This window comes from Aspergillus pseudonomiae (genome assembly GCF_009193645.1).
Source record: "Aspergillus pseudonomiae strain CBS 119388 unplaced genomic scaffold BDV37scaffold_8, whole genome shotgun sequence".
In the NCBI taxonomy this organism is placed as follows: domain Eukaryota; kingdom Fungi; phylum Ascomycota; class Eurotiomycetes; order Eurotiales; family Aspergillaceae; genus Aspergillus; species Aspergillus pseudonomiae.
In genome coordinates this window covers 549,155-563,087 of record NW_022476000.1, presented here as the reverse complement: position 1 = coordinate 563,087, position 13,933 = coordinate 549,155, and the positions used below count along the sequence as shown (strand labels likewise).

General features: G+C 45.8%; 7 protein-coding genes across 7 annotated transcripts; 3 read left to right on the top strand and 4 right to left on the bottom strand.

The window, feature by feature from the left end:
• Positions 1-290: 290 nt before the first annotated feature.
• Positions 291-1,477, bottom strand: BDV37DRAFT_279478 (uncharacterized protein; the record flags this gene model as incomplete). The annotated part of the gene is made up of 5 exons (XM_032086343.1): positions 291-371; positions 436-834; positions 891-1,079; positions 1,158-1,399; positions 1,465-1,477. The coding sequence occupies 5 exons, from the start codon at positions 1,475-1,477 to the stop codon at positions 291-293; spliced, it is 924 nt and encodes a 307-aa protein (XP_031945428.1).
• Positions 1,478-1,861: 384 nt separating this feature from the next.
• On the top strand, positions 1,862-2,254 carry BDV37DRAFT_279477 (uncharacterized protein; the record flags this gene model as incomplete). The annotated part of the gene is made up of 3 exons (XM_032086342.1): positions 1,862-2,046; positions 2,106-2,160; positions 2,219-2,254. The coding sequence occupies 3 exons, from the start codon at positions 1,862-1,864 to the stop codon at positions 2,252-2,254; spliced, it is 276 nt and encodes a 91-aa protein (XP_031945427.1).
• Positions 2,255-3,735: 1,481 nt separating this feature from the next.
• On the bottom strand, positions 3,736-4,918 carry BDV37DRAFT_239940 (uncharacterized protein). The gene is made up of 3 exons (XM_032081013.1): positions 4,523-4,918; positions 4,231-4,462; positions 3,736-4,148 (listed from the first exon to the last, which is right to left on the bottom strand). The coding sequence occupies exons 1-3, from the start codon at positions 4,873-4,875 to the stop codon at positions 3,948-3,950; spliced, it is 786 nt and encodes a 261-aa protein (XP_031945426.1). The 5' UTR covers positions 4,876-4,918; the 3' UTR covers positions 3,736-3,947.
• A 696-nt stretch (positions 4,919-5,614) lies between these two features.
• Positions 5,615-6,820, top strand: BDV37DRAFT_279475 (uncharacterized protein; the record flags this gene model as incomplete). Its single annotated transcript, XM_032086341.1, has 2 exons — positions 5,615-6,522; positions 6,577-6,820. The coding sequence occupies 2 exons, from the start codon at positions 5,615-5,617 to the stop codon at positions 6,818-6,820; spliced, it is 1,152 nt and encodes a 383-aa protein (XP_031945425.1).
• Positions 6,821-7,264: 444 nt separating this feature from the next.
• Positions 7,265-9,098, bottom strand: BDV37DRAFT_239939 (YoaK family protein). Its single transcript, XM_032081012.1, has 2 exons — positions 8,462-9,098; positions 7,265-8,392 (listed from the first exon to the last, which is right to left on the bottom strand). The coding sequence occupies exons 1-2, from the start codon at positions 8,661-8,663 to the stop codon at positions 7,782-7,784; spliced, it is 813 nt and encodes a 270-aa protein (XP_031945424.1). The 5' UTR covers positions 8,664-9,098; the 3' UTR covers positions 7,265-7,781.
• Positions 9,099-9,676: 578 nt separating this feature from the next.
• BDV37DRAFT_296998 (MDR family MFS transporter) lies at positions 9,677-11,594 on the bottom strand (the record flags this gene model as incomplete). Its single annotated transcript, XM_032090224.1, has 6 exons — positions 9,677-10,371; positions 10,429-10,447; positions 10,511-10,599; positions 10,644-10,926; positions 10,982-11,285; positions 11,356-11,594. The coding sequence occupies 6 exons, from the start codon at positions 11,592-11,594 to the stop codon at positions 9,677-9,679; spliced, it is 1,629 nt and encodes a 542-aa protein (XP_031945423.1).
• A 1,780-nt stretch (positions 11,595-13,374) lies between these two features.
• On the top strand, positions 13,375-13,925 carry BDV37DRAFT_208879 (uncharacterized protein). Its single transcript, XM_032079975.1, has 2 exons — positions 13,375-13,477; positions 13,528-13,925. The coding sequence occupies exon 2, from the start codon at positions 13,537-13,539 to the stop codon at positions 13,801-13,803; it is 267 nt and encodes an 88-aa protein (XP_031945422.1). The 5' UTR covers positions 13,375-13,477; positions 13,528-13,536; the 3' UTR covers positions 13,804-13,925.
• The last annotated feature ends 8 nt before the right edge of the window (positions 13,926-13,933 follow it).

Genomic DNA, 13,933 nt, shown 5'->3' with positions numbered 1-13,933 from the left:
TACAGCATTTAGAAGATATATTTGGTTTTAACCTCTAACTGAACCCAGAATACTAAGTGATAAATGGAATGAAGAAACAATTCGCAACAAATCCGTCAAACTTTATTTTGGGTATGTAAATAGTCCAACAAAAGATGCTTTTGTTGAATATCGAAGAATAATAACGCCTTAGTGCCATTCTGTATCCCCTGGCTATTAAATTGGTCATCGACAATAGCAAACATAATCCGTTACCTCGAATTCCTCTAGTTACAAAGGGAGAGGAGGAGATTGAGATGCATTAAGCCGCCCTATTTCAAAGTTTTATCGCCTTCACCTTCCTGTACAGTAAGAAGAGCGGTCTTCCGAAACTCCTCAGCCAGCATTTTGACCTATTAGATAAATATTCGGTTAGTCAATTTGGTAGATTGTTAATGGTGGAGAAAGACATCTGACCTTGGTAAACGATTCCACCGCCTGCTCGATTCCGTCCTCGATGTTCATATCACGCATATCAAAGTCCCCAGACTCCACTCCGGTTTTCATATCTCTCAATGAAGTGATAATAGAACTGTAGTTGCTGGCCTGAGAACCAAAGAGTTCGACCGTTTCGTTGAGAGCAGTAATCGCAGTCCCCATCTTCCCAATTAGATCATCGAACTGATTGCACAGGGGCCTGAGAATACTGATGAGACGCGTGACCTGCATCGTCTTACCACCTCGCCCGATGAGCTTCGTTCTTGTTTCTTCGAAGGTCTTGGTGGCCTTTTCAACCTTCTCCGACATCTGAATCGAGTTGCTCCAGCCCCAAAAAGGGACCCAAAACCATTTCATTTGATCTTCCTCAGAGTCACGCTTTGGTTGCATTAGTAATTCGAACTCTGAAGTTGTGATGTGTCAATGTAACTTACAATGACCTTTCTATCCTTCTGCATTTGCTCTTCAAACGAAATAATTTGTGCGGTTGCGGCTGCTACATCCGAGTCAAGGTATTCAATGTAACTGTTGTACTCCTTGCCCTCTTTCTTGAGCTTGGTCTTATTATACCGTTGATTAAGACTGTCAACGTTCTCTTTATTCGCGCTCGTATTCATCATAAACTGCATAGCGGTGTGATCAGCCATACCGCCGATAATCAACAAAGCCTGGGATCAACAGTAAGGTGGGCAGGGGCTTACAGCTGTCAGATCCTTGACAAGGTCCGCCATTTCTTCTTTCTTGCTGTCTGCTTCGGCTTTATGATTCTGCAAAACAATGTGGGCGCGTTTGAGGGCTCGATCGAAATTATCGTCCCACGAGGCTGGCTTTTCATATTTCGGATCCTGGAGAACACGCCAGTATGAGAGGAAGTTGTTCTTTTTATCCTTTAGCTGTAAAATGGCTCGATCGGCATATTCAATGGCCAAACCGGGAGAAGACCCTTAGGGATTCTGTCAGTTAACGAACCATTCATTTTGAGGAGAGAAAGTTTACTCTACTACTCACAGAGCCGCCCCATTGTCTTTTCTTTGAGTCCGTTACAGGATTGAGAGACTTTAACAATTGTATCTCTGGTATCCTGGTAAGAAGTATATTAGACTCTTATCGTATTCGAGATAGCTAGGGGAGAGGAATGACGTGCTGTGTAAATCTTTGGGTCGATATCTGCCAATAATTCAAATCTATTTTCCGGGATGCCCTTGCTGAACTCATCATCGCTGTTAGGCTATTGAAAATCAGAGTGATATAGATAAATTCTTTCGGCAATATGGTACAGTACCGCTAGGCATGCACACAAAAGCCGTCCAAGCTAACCACACTAGGCTCCGTATTCCCGACTAGACTCACCTTAGGGGGTTGTTTACAAAGCACCAAAAGCATTGAAAGTAGCGAAAGGGAAAACATGGAGGCCGTGAAAGACGAGACTTGGTGGGCAGCTGGGGTCAGTTTCAGCACGCCAAAAGTGAATGGCGGAGTGAATCATGCCAACACGAAGTCAACAACCGATAAGGAGGGCACGCAGACCGTTGAACGCAGCGCCCTTCTGACCTGGGAGGCCCGCGGTAGTGATACCGTCCTTTGCTCTAAGTGAGTGGTTAGCACACCGTAACTTGGCTGGATTGAGCTGACTTTTCTTTGCTTCGTAGCCCCCCACTCTGGGCAAGTACTGTGAAGGATTATCGATTGTGGAGAGTTATGGATGTGAGTTCTTTTGGACAATGCGATGTGCATAACGCAAGTCTAACTAATTTTCAACTAGCAATCGGACTTGCAGAGTGTGTGGGAATTGATCTAACAAATTGATATTGGCGCCTTTGGTTATATATCCAACCCGATAACAACAAAGCGGTTGAATTCCAGAAATGACCGTTCCTCACCGAACCGGATACTGAGTCCGATGACAAGTATTATCAACACAGGAAGTACGGATACGAGCCTTTCTCTTATAATGAAGAACTGGAAGGATGTTGATCGCCAGAGTACATCTGATTCCAATACATGGTTAACAGGGGAAGGAAAGACAGACCCGAAGATTGACGAGAACGGGAAGGCATGGAATGATCTAAGCCCTACCCAGAAGGTATATTATGGAATTTACCTGCAGGTTTGTAAGAACCTAGAGTTGGTGAAATAGTTGCGTCGGATCTATATATAGGGTGTCTCCACAGCCTACTGGTCTTTGCGGGGGGCAGTCTATAGAGCAAGTATATAGTATGAGTCCATGAGAAGCAGCACATTTCAGACCATTATCTAGCATACCTTATCAAAGGTGGATATACAAGTTTAATAGCGCAATGTGATAGGCAGTGTTCCTTCAGAGGCCATGAGGGAAATACCTCCCACGATGCTTTTGGGGCGAAGAGTTGAGATATACACAACCAAGTCGAACCAGTAGTGTTTCGAAATTCGTAGCACGAGATTGTACAAAAAGAGTGCCACATATGACTTAGCAGACAACAGGTCATATATGAGGCAGTGCAAAGGATGCATATACAGTCTTTAAGGGACTATATCACGATTTCTCGGTTCTTTTATCATATCATTCCGATTTATTTAGTTTTTATCCCTTAATTCTCTTTTTCAAAGGGGTTCCTTTGTAAAGGATGTCGCCCTCCTACTTCTTGTTCGTAGTAGAAATTGATTTCATTCTTTTGGCTGTTCCCACAAGATCTATACATCTTACCCAGAAAATATCATCTTGGGAATACACACAGTTAAATCTACGGTTAGATGTACAGTTCTACTCCATGCCTCAAAAGTTTTTGTTGAATCCCCATCGCATATAAATTTATATGTAAAGTAATAGTTCTTTTGTTAGATATAAATTTGACTTATTATTACGGCGCCATATATCAATTATATCTATTGGTATTCTCTATAATATAATATAGATAACTGTTTATTAATTAAATCTATTAATTGACTATATTATTCGATTTCGCGGAGAAATCCCTGTTCAAATACATCAAGCTTTGGTGTAAAACAAGCATTCAACGGAAACTTTTGATGGGGACTGTATACGTTCTATATTACAATGGATACACACACTAGCTTATCAGACCTTTTCACCATCTTAGTAGGTTTGTGGAAAGTTGATTTTACTGAGTTGAGGGGAATTAAGAATACATATAACGTTTGCTAGTACTTTACGGAATAGACAGAGATATTCACCGGAACTTAGCCTAGCTAATATGTTCCTTATAATGTTGAAGAGCTTCAGCAGTGATATCCAGCTATGTCAATCACCAGTCAAAGTGTGTTGTGTGGTCAAACATATTTGTTGGTAAGAGTATTATTCACTATTGTCTCAAGAATGAGCGGAGGCTCCAAGTGCCGAATCCACTTGACAAATAAAAAATTGATACCAGTACGCCAAAAATCCTGTATAATACGCCAAAGAAACCCAGAAGAAAAGAAGCAATCCCATCCTATAGGCCAAGTACCCAACACCCGCCTGGAACGCCACCCAATGCATAATACTAAAGTGGCTAAGGAAGAGGGGCTGTTTTGATTGACTTCGTCTCGCCGACAGCAAATCCTAGCCACCACCGGGTAAGTAGGTCTACCGTTTCCATATCCTCCTGCTTCATATCGTACAGCTTGGTCTTTCGAATGATAAGATTCTTGCCGTCGAAATAAGCCTCCAGTACACGTATTTGCTGTGGGCCCATTATAGAGTACAGCAGGACCTGAATGACAGCTTCTGTTAGCAGAGCTCCAACCATGGTATGGCATGTAGATATTATCTTTGCAGAAGGAACAGTAACTTACAGGGGCCACTGTATGAGGGCGGAGGGACTTTGTGTTCAACCGAGCAGTCATGATTTTTACAATGGCAATGAGTTCACCTCGAAGTAATCGATTGTCTCCAGTCGCTTCGCTGTGTATGAGACATTTCATATGGGGTAAAGGCTCATGAGTGGGTAGTGCAAAGCCAGTGAAGGATGCCGTCCAATAGTACTTGGAATATTCGGCTAGCTCACCGAGGTTGAGGTCTGGCCACCTAGACGGTCACTGTTAGCAGACAGGAGAGTGGATCCTGGACGGCAAATAGGATACATACGCTTTGTAGCCAACGCCAAAAGGCCTATTGTCATCTTCTGGATATACTTGGCTAATACAGCTGTCCATGTAGAGATGGAAACCCTCGCAATTCAAACGATCTTCCACGTCGGGGACATATGTTGAATACTCTCGCTCTGTCGGGTGGTATTCATCCTCGTAAGGAATGAAGAAGTAGGGTTTGTCGAAACTTGACTCTAATGACATGGAGCGCTGCTGAATACCCGCCTTTTCTGCGTCATGCTGGTCGATGTTTTCAGTCTCTAGGCGGCAGATTGTCTGCATGATCGTTCGGAGCGCGCGACGGTAATGTGTGCGACGTTCAAGCACCATTTCTCCTACTTGAGTCGGCATGATTGATGTACTGTCTCAGCGAAGAGATTTGGTGGAGAATGACTTGGGAGTGGATAGTGGATGAAGGGAGATGTAGAACGAGACGTTGGCCGCTTTTGTTTTGTTCCTTCAACTCGGTGGGGTTGCGCCGCAACCCCCAATCCACCAATCACGATGCGTCACGCATAAATATTTATTGAAGGTTCCTTCGGCTACTGCTAAACTACCTATTTAGTACATACCCTAGTGCCCTGTCAATCCTCCTCCCCACACCTCTATTCCTAAAAATAGTATTCATAGTACAGTCAGTTCTTTCTATTGAATGCGCTGACTGATCGGCACATATAAGAAGCAATGTGACCAAGGTCCGACTGGAGGTCAATGCGCCGACCGCGGCTATCTCAATGCTATGGTTGGGTAATCCTCATGCTCACATTGAATGAGGAGGGTGAATTGGGAGAACAACCTAGTTGGAAGTGAATGAGACTGCCCTAGGCAGGCTCGACGGCCGACCCCCATGTCAGGATGTGGTCGGCTACCACTCAACCGTGACGGGTAGTGGTTTCCAAGCAGTGAATCGTGGTGTTGAAATGTGGCATATATAGGCTTTGCATTTGACCAATCTCCTCTTTCCTCTCTGCTAGCCTTTTTTTTTTTTTTTTTTTTTTTTTTTTTTTTTTTTCTTTTTTTTTTTTTTTTTTTTTTTTTGTGTGTGCGCGTCCGCTAGACTGATTTCTAAGGCCTGTTTCTGCGTATCGAGATGGCATCGCTCGATAGATCCCTACCAGAGAGACCAGGCGTATGGGTGCAAGCAGCAAGGAGAGAAATGATAGAGAATAAGACAATCCATGAGATTGATCTTAGTTCAGCTTCGTCTATACAAGAAGAGCAATACTTGATGCTTCGCGTCCTGAGGAAATCGCTCCCGTATTACAGATTGAGTCTAGCAAAGTTTGGATTAGATGAATGGGCTAAAAATGCAGCCAGTATGTTGGAAAAATGTCGCTCATGGACAGATTACCTTGAAAGCTTCTCCAGTGAACTGAAGGAGGGGACATTTGCCTTACCTCGGTTCTATCAAAAGCAGGTTGCTCACATCCCGACGGATGCCACGTTTCGGCCCAATGTTGCAGTCAGTCCGCCTCGTAGAAGCGCTCGGCTGAAAGATCTAGCAGCAGGCATCAAAAAGCTTTCATTTGATGTACCCAGTGAGCCACCCAATACGCCCAGGCCCAAGTCGCCCGGCGAGTTCAACGATACACCCACGGTGGAAAGTGTCGCTAAGGATACACCTCCCTGGGAACGGTCATATGGACCCCAAGAGCTTTTAGACCTCAACTACCCAAAGACTAAAGACGAGCAAATCGTGAATACAGCATTGATAGACTTTCTCAATGCATTCATTATCCATCGTCGCTTCGGGTCTTATTGGACGCTATATCGGAAGCCTTTCGTGGCCAGTTTTAGGCATGGTTCCTTTGAAGCTCGTACGGACGGGTGTCTCGAAGGCGGGAATTCGGAAACTTTGAAGACTTATGCAATCGTGGAAGTAAAGCCAATGTTAAGGCGAAAACAATTCGCACGCATTGCAATGCAGGAGGCAGCCGAAATGGTTGCTTGGATCAAAGCCGAGCCTGACCCTGCTGGCTTCATAAGTAGTTGTGGCAGGTGGGTGAACCTCTCTATACCATTGCTTGTGTCTCACGCGTACTGACAAGTAAGTCGTGTTTTGGTCTCCCAAGACCGACATGAGATTTACCTCACCTTTGCCGAGTACGGCGCGAATTATGTCAAGTATTTAAACAACACACTGGGCCAGGAGGAATCGCCTGATTTTCTGACACTGCATGAGTTCGGGCCTTGGGATACTTGCAAAGCTGGGGATATGAAAGATCTAGGCCGGATTCTGCTCGCAATTGCTTTAAGGGCTGAGACGGAGCGATGTGAGTCGGCGCCTAAAAAATGAATTTATTGTGGCTGCGGGTGGAGTACTGAAGATATGTGCCCCTGGAATGTATATGTAATTCGGAAACGTATTACTACTTTATCTATTCCTTGAAAGAGCTGTATCGGCCTGAACAACGCAGTATAATATCAATATGCCTTCGAGTAAGCCTCTCGTCATTCTTCCTATGTATATCCTTGTATACTACTCTAGAGCAACATTATGGAGGTGCCAGGATGAAGCATAGACTCCCTCTTTCTTCTTTGTTTGATGAAACCCATTGTTTGGCCAATGAGGTCCTTTGTGTGAGAATCCAATATAGAAGATCTCGCTTGCTGAGTATATACTCAATTTTTCTAGTTGGATAGTTGGATTGTCGTACCAATAAACTACATCTCCTCCTCCTCCTCCTCCTCCTCCTCCTCCTTCTTCTTGTTGTTGTTGTTGTTGTTGTTGTTGATCCACATCTTATCAGCCCATTTTCTGCGTAATGTTTGAACCAGTAAAAACGTATAAATGAAAAGTAATAACTCGAGTGACTCCAATTCTCCGCGGTTATTTCTCCCTCGATCGAAATATGCCCTGCACATTGCGAAGTAACCAAACTAAACAGATCCATAATCAGCTGGAAACGTGGCTGGAAAGATCTATGGTATGTGTAAGTGGAACCATAATCAAATGGTTGTGCAGTTCCAGCTACTAGTAGGATGGAGTAATTGTGTACTTCAGTCATATCGCTAGATGCAAGGGGGCAGTGCTATTATGCATAAACAACAGTTAAGTTTGCAGATCCGGCGCAGCGCATCCGATGACACGTTAGTTTTGCATGACCAGGTCGAGAAAATACAAAAAGAAGATTTATCTATGGTCTAAATTAGTCTACTCGAATGCATGCTCTATCACATATTAGCTCTTATACCAACTTCATTAAACATCTTAAACCCCCAACACATCATTATGACTACCCATCACTAGTCACCGATCACTTTGAAGGCGCAACGTCCGCCTTCCACGCCAACCACGTGAACGCGATCACCATTTTCACCCCCGCAGCCATCCACAGGGCCGACTGCATTCCCCCACTACTCCGACTCAGCCATCCACCGACAATAGCTCCAATCAACAACATCACCACACCTCCGATACGACGGTTCCGCTTCGCGTTGGTCGTTGGCACGGCCGCCAGTTTCGGGTCTGATGCGACATCGAAATACACGCTGGTCAAAACCACCGTCGGGATCTCATTGTACCCCAGTGCCCGGCTGGAAGTGATGGAGCCGGCGGACTGGAACGCCAAGAGTGCAATCGGGATCAGTTCCAGGAAGAGAGGCCCACCGGTCAGAGAAGCATCGTCCGAGGTGTGCGGAATGAGGTCGCCTTCGATAAGGGCGACGGCAATAATGACCAGAAGGGACTGGAATACGAACGACAGAAAGAGCGTGCCGCGGTTGCGGGCTCCGGCGCGGCGGGTGATATTCGAGAGGATAAAGGCGCCGATGAAGAAGAATGCGATGGAACAGAGCGACTTCAACCAGCCCCAGGGCTTGCTAGTTGGTTGGCCTGAGGCTCCTAGCCCGAGGAAAATGGTGTTTCCTGTTCATGGTCAGTCAGTATCGGGAATTGTATATGGTTTTGGAGGGGGGTGGTGCTGTCGGAGCATACCGGTCTGCATCGCCAAGAAACAGGACCACGCATTGTAGGCGCTGCTATCGCAGAGCCCGGTGGTGAAACAGAGCAGAAGGCAGATGAGGTCGGTATACTTGACGTCCACGGGTTGGGTCCACCATGTTGAGAAAGAGGGTTTCGCTGGTGGTTGGTGGGCTTCGAGGTCGGGCAGGTCGCCCGAAGACGGATTTCCGCTCATTGATTACAATCGGGTCTGATGAGGATCGGATATGGATTCAGGGGCTCAGGTGGTTGAAAGAATCGTGTGCGCAGTGGAATGCTTGCAGTGAATGTACCAAGGAGGGTGAAATGGCAGATTTGAGAGCGCGGGCGCAAATTTTGCAGTTGGAGTCATTGGGGTCGGAGAGAGTCCGATGTCGCCATAGACTATAGACTAGGGATGATCGTTGTCGTTCGGAGCAAATTGACCCTCACTATTTCGGAAAGGTTGAAGTCTTCCGGTCACTGCAAATGGTTGGTGCCTAGTTTCCTGGGCCTGGTTCGCGATTGCGACATTGGCCCTAAGCAGAACCATTGGATTGTATTGCTTCTGCTACAGAAAGAATCTCCATTTTCACTTCACAAGTGGACCAGGTCCCCGCCCCGCACGGATAGGGCTGACGACGAAGCAATCACAGAGTCCCCAGGTACTTCGGAGTCGGGATGGGTCCAAAATTTCAAAATTTCATGAAATGCTTGACATTTTACCAGTCTTTCATAAAATTTAGAATCGGTCTTGAAACATATTTTTATGCTAGGAAATTAGGCGGTTTTCACCTGTTGTATACAAACCGCCAAATATATTTCTCCTCGGCTTTTGTGACAGACCTTTTTTTTTTTTTTTTTTTTTTTTTTTTTAAAAAAATTTTTTTTTATTTCTTGGAGCTGTGTAAGCTGAATTTCAAGCATGTGGAATGGCTGTCATGTAGGTTAGTAGACCCGCCCTTCGGCCTCACCTACGGAGTAGAGTGGCACTGGTTCCCTGCTCCGCCGATCCATCTCTACAGCTCTGCCTAGTTATCTATAAATCTTGACTTTACGCTCTAGCCTCTGCCCCTAGCTTGAACTGCTTAAACCGTATAAGCTATTTAATTATTTAAATAGTTCACATAGGTTATAGATAGTCAATCTATAAGTTTAACGAGAGTTAGAACTTAGAGGATTATATAAAATGCTACAGGCAGGTGTGTATCTAAGTAATAGCCTGAATCATTACTTCCTATCCAGCATCTGAAGGTCTCCTGTATGTTCCAATCTATGGTCCCTGTTTGGTTCATTGTTCCCATCATCGCGCTTAGTCTTCGTACTTTTCCAATCGTACAGCACGGCACCTAGACTCGATACCGTCGCGAGGACAAGCCCAACACGGAGAGCATCTTTGATCGTCATGCCATAGCCTGCCTGTAGTTCTGGAGATGCCTGAGCATAAGAGGAGTTAATCGATGTGCCGTCCAGAACAGAATGAGGGTCCAGGTTCAGGGCCATTGTTTTCAAAGCCTCGCTAATGTTGCGCAGGGAAACTGCCTGTGCAACTGACACAAAGAGGGCTCCACCAAAGGTCTGCGCGAACAATATGAGTCCAATCTCAGTTGCCACATCATTTTCAGGAAGCGTTGTCTGGACCATGTATAGCCCTTGTTCTTCGCCTAGGCCGATTCCAGCGCCGCATAGGATCTGATACCCAACCCATTTCGCTCGCGAGGTGTGATGAGGCCGAACCGTCATCAATAGGCCGGTACCTATCGACATAAACATTGACCCCGCGTAGACGAAAGGTGTATAATATCCCGTCGTAGCGGTCCCAAAGCCCGAGATCATGAATCCACCGACGACACTGAGCATGAATGGGATGAACAGGATAGCGGATTTGACGGCAGAGACGCCATCGACCATTTGAAACCAGAGCGCTCAAATTGACATTAGTATTTATCTTAATTATTTCACCTCGTTTAGACCCTACTCACGTATGTAGAAAACATTGACCTGATGCGGTGGAAGCATGTTGGTCAGCCAGATGGAAATGAAGTCTGGGTTGGAATTACGTACAAAGAATACGCCTCCCAGGCAGAGACTGTACCAGATTGCCGCACTTACGCTTCGCCTACGTAGTAAGCGTAAAGGAACGATGGCACGATCTTGTGTCCGGTATTCGATGAAGGCAAAGGAACAGAATACATACCAGCGACCGTGAGCAGGGCTATGATGCGGGGATTGTCCCATGCGTATGTAGTCCCGCCCCATGACAGTGCTAGAAGAAGACAGATCGTTGCTGATACAAGGGTGAAAGTACCAGCCAAGTCGAAGCGCGCGATCTGATTGCAAATTCTGGCCGACTCCAAGACCCTCTCGCCACCGCGCCTTCTATCATAGAACAAGGCGATGGAGATTATGATAACGCCTCCTATTGGAAGATTGATGTAAAAACACCAACGCCATGTGGTTGAGTCTGAAAAGGCTCCTCCCTGCACCAGTTGTCAATCAATGCAACTGACTTATAGATATGGAACATCAGAATACCAATAAAGGCCCCGCTACGCTCCCGACTGCAAACATGCTACCAACGATGCTGTTCCATGTCGGTCGCTGGTGTAGCGGCACACACTCAGCGAGGATGAGCGTAGTACCTGCTTGTATCCCAGCAGACCCCAGACCTGCTAATGCCCGTCCAAAAATGAAAACATTCGAATTCGGTGCAGTAGCACATACAGTGCTTCCGATCTCAAATATCAACAACGCTGCCAGGAAGACGGGTTTGTTGGAGAAGAGCGTATAGATCTTGCCAAAGGAAGGTTGGAATGCGCAGGAGGTCAAGGGGTAAATTCTATTGGAGGATCCGTTAATGTTCCGCCAGAATTTCACTTCCAAATCGACAAGTGATAGAAACGACTTACGCTGCATACCAACCCACGTCCTCAATGCTGTGGAAGTCATGGGTGATCCGAGGCACCGCGGTCGAAGTTATGGTGTTGTCTACAGCTACGCACAGAGTCGCCAAGCACAGTACGATTGACAGCAAGAGCAGACTCGAGAACTTGACATATTTATCCGTGTCTGGCGCTTCCCCATATATAGTCCACTCACTGACATCGGTAACTATGCCTTCGTTTTCTGTGGGAGGAGTCGGAGACATTCTGGTTGATAAGCTACACTGAACTCAGGGGGTGACCAAAAGTTCTTTGTTCAACTTGGAGTGGCTGGCATTTAGTTGCTGCGTCAATCTCCCCTGTGAAGAACCAACAACCACAACGTCAGATAATTGGCCAGGCTGATTCATTCCAAGCTCGCAAAATATTTGGCCTAAACCCCCTCAATAATACAGCCTAATACTCATATTACTGAGTTATAGTGGGACTGTGGGCTATCTATCGGATCTGCGACGGCCGGGCCACTGCCTCTCCCGTGGTGGTTTGAGCCCAAGTCCTTGATCATCTACACTCAGAATTCATGTAGCAGGAGCGAGATGATGTGAAGGATCAGATACGTTGATAACTCCACCTGGAAGCTTGTCACGAACGGCAGGGGCCACTAGATCGAAGCTGTGATAACCCTCAGTGTTCTTTCAAATGCTACGTAAGGAATTATACTGACACTCCAAGTGTTATCCCAACACCAATCTGGACTATTAGCTTTTGTTAGACTTTGTATATATACAGGAGCTTCTACACAAGGACCACTCTTCAATTCTACTATGGAACCCCCAAGAGCTGATCTAATTACTTGGTAATCCCAGTAAGTATCTAGAAACTTCGGCATCGCCCAATCTATAGTAGTAGCTTTGATAAAATCCAGGGTTTCAGTTATCTATAACAGTTTACTATCTTCTAAAAAATTGAACAGTCTACCAGTAAAAATTATTAATTATAATTTTCTAGATTAAGGAATAGATTGCCCTGGATCGGTACATAGATATTAATTACAATATTAAGTTCGAGTTAAGGATTGGCTTTAAGATACTTTCAAGTAAGAGTTTATCTCCTGGTACAGAAAGTAGACAATTCTGCAGAATAGCGACACGGAAGTCAGTGCAAGTTATAATACTAGGGAGAGCTGGACACTCTCGCATATTAGAAGATATTGATAGAGAGACAGCGATGAGGAGCGAATTTAAAGTAAAGAAAGGCCTCGAGGGGGCCGAGCGTGGCGGCTACGAGTAGGTACATACATTCCGGCCAGATATGTGGAGACTTCTAGACTACGAGCAGATATTACAGAAGTTCGCAAGGAACTGTGCCGAAGAGATAAGAAACACAAGGAAAAGATTAATCATTACAAGGACGCATTGGCCGGTATACAGAGGGAGCTGGAGGGAAGTAAACAGTCCACTAGTTAAATTTGTATACTGGATCAAATATAGACCAACAAGGTCTCTACCCAGGTACTAAACAGTACAATTGGTTATCCTCTACTATTGGCGGTACATTTTCCCGCTTCAGTGTCACGTCACGTTTTCAACTGCCTCAATTGACGCTGACTACGAGTACCCGTGACTTGTACGCAGCTACTACAAATAGGGTCTTCCCGCTATTCTTGCATCATCCCGATGTTCTGGCCCACGGTTTCACCACCATGACTGATTAGCCAATGAGTACAACACCCGGGCAGCTGCTTTCGACAGTAACAAGCTTCCATCCCGGCTACGTGATGCCATATATGGTCTTTATCCCGATCATCACCGGAGCTACCTGGATCGGCGCGGAGAACCTTCCCATGCGTATGGACGGTCCAGACTGAGCCGTCCGTCGTTCTGACTGGATACCACTCGGGGAGCAAACTTCCTTTTGCGGACTCTCGAGCCATAAGTGGCTCGCATTATAGTCAATGACCTTGTGCACACAAAGCATGTCCAGGAAGTGGTGATGAAAGCTGTCGTCATCACCAACCCATTCCCGCCACCGAGGATGGTATTAATAAACCCCGCGCAAGTCGAGCGCCTTCTTCTGTTTTATCACGAATATTGTATTGCCAAACTGATCTACACTATCAATTTCAGTCTACACAGATTCTCACTAGTACGTGGGTGCCCAGACTTGAATCGAGGAAAGTATCAGGTAGTGACTTAGCAGGTCATCACTATGCCGATCTTCTCGAAAGCTCAGGAAACGTTACGCCAGGGCCAGGAGACCGTACAACAAGCAATGAGCTCCGCGACCGGCTCCAATAAGCCGGACTTCTCTAAATGGAATACGGAAGAGATGCTGGAGACCACTGTTGACAAACACGGCAACCCTGTACCGAACCTCTCGTACACTGATGGCGCCAAGTTGTCGAAAGGAATCCTCGGTCAAGACGAGGCGGATGCGTACGAAGCGGCGAATAAAGACTTCCATGACTACCACTAGGTCACTCTTTGTATCATAGCATGCCGCTGTCCGACCCGGCGCCCTTCTGTCTTTTCCTTGATGGATCCCGTTGGATGAGGAGAAAAGGTCAAAAATGTTATAATGAAATGTACGTATGTATGCATGAATG

What these genes read in the sequence shown, in the direction of transcription:
- BDV37DRAFT_239939 (XM_032081012.1), bottom strand. Translation starts at nt 8,663, where the DNA reads ATGAGCGGAAATCCGTCTTCGGGCGACCTGCCCGACCTCGAAGCCCAC. An exon ending in TTTCTTGGCGATGCAGACCG is followed by an intron (nt 8,393 to 8,461) that starts GTATGCTCCGAC and finishes GACCATGAACAG; the next exon opens with GAAACACCATTTTCCTCGGG.
- BDV37DRAFT_208879 (XM_032079975.1), top strand. Translation starts at nt 13,537, where the DNA reads ATGCCGATCTTCTCGAAAGCTCAGGAAACGTTACGCCAGGGCCAGGAG.
- BDV37DRAFT_239940 (XM_032081013.1), bottom strand. Translation starts at nt 4,875, where the DNA reads ATGCCGACTCAAGTAGGAGAAATGGTGCTTGAACGTCGCACACATTAC. An exon ending in TTTGGCGTTGGCTACAAAGC is followed by an intron (nt 4,463 to 4,522) that starts GTATGTATCCTA and finishes GTGACCGTCTAG; the next exon opens with GTGGCCAGACCTCAACCTCG. An exon ending in GCCCTCATACAGTGGCCCCT is followed by an intron (nt 4,149 to 4,230) that starts GTAAGTTACTGT and finishes GCTGTCATTCAG; the next exon opens with GTCCTGCTGTACTCTATAAT.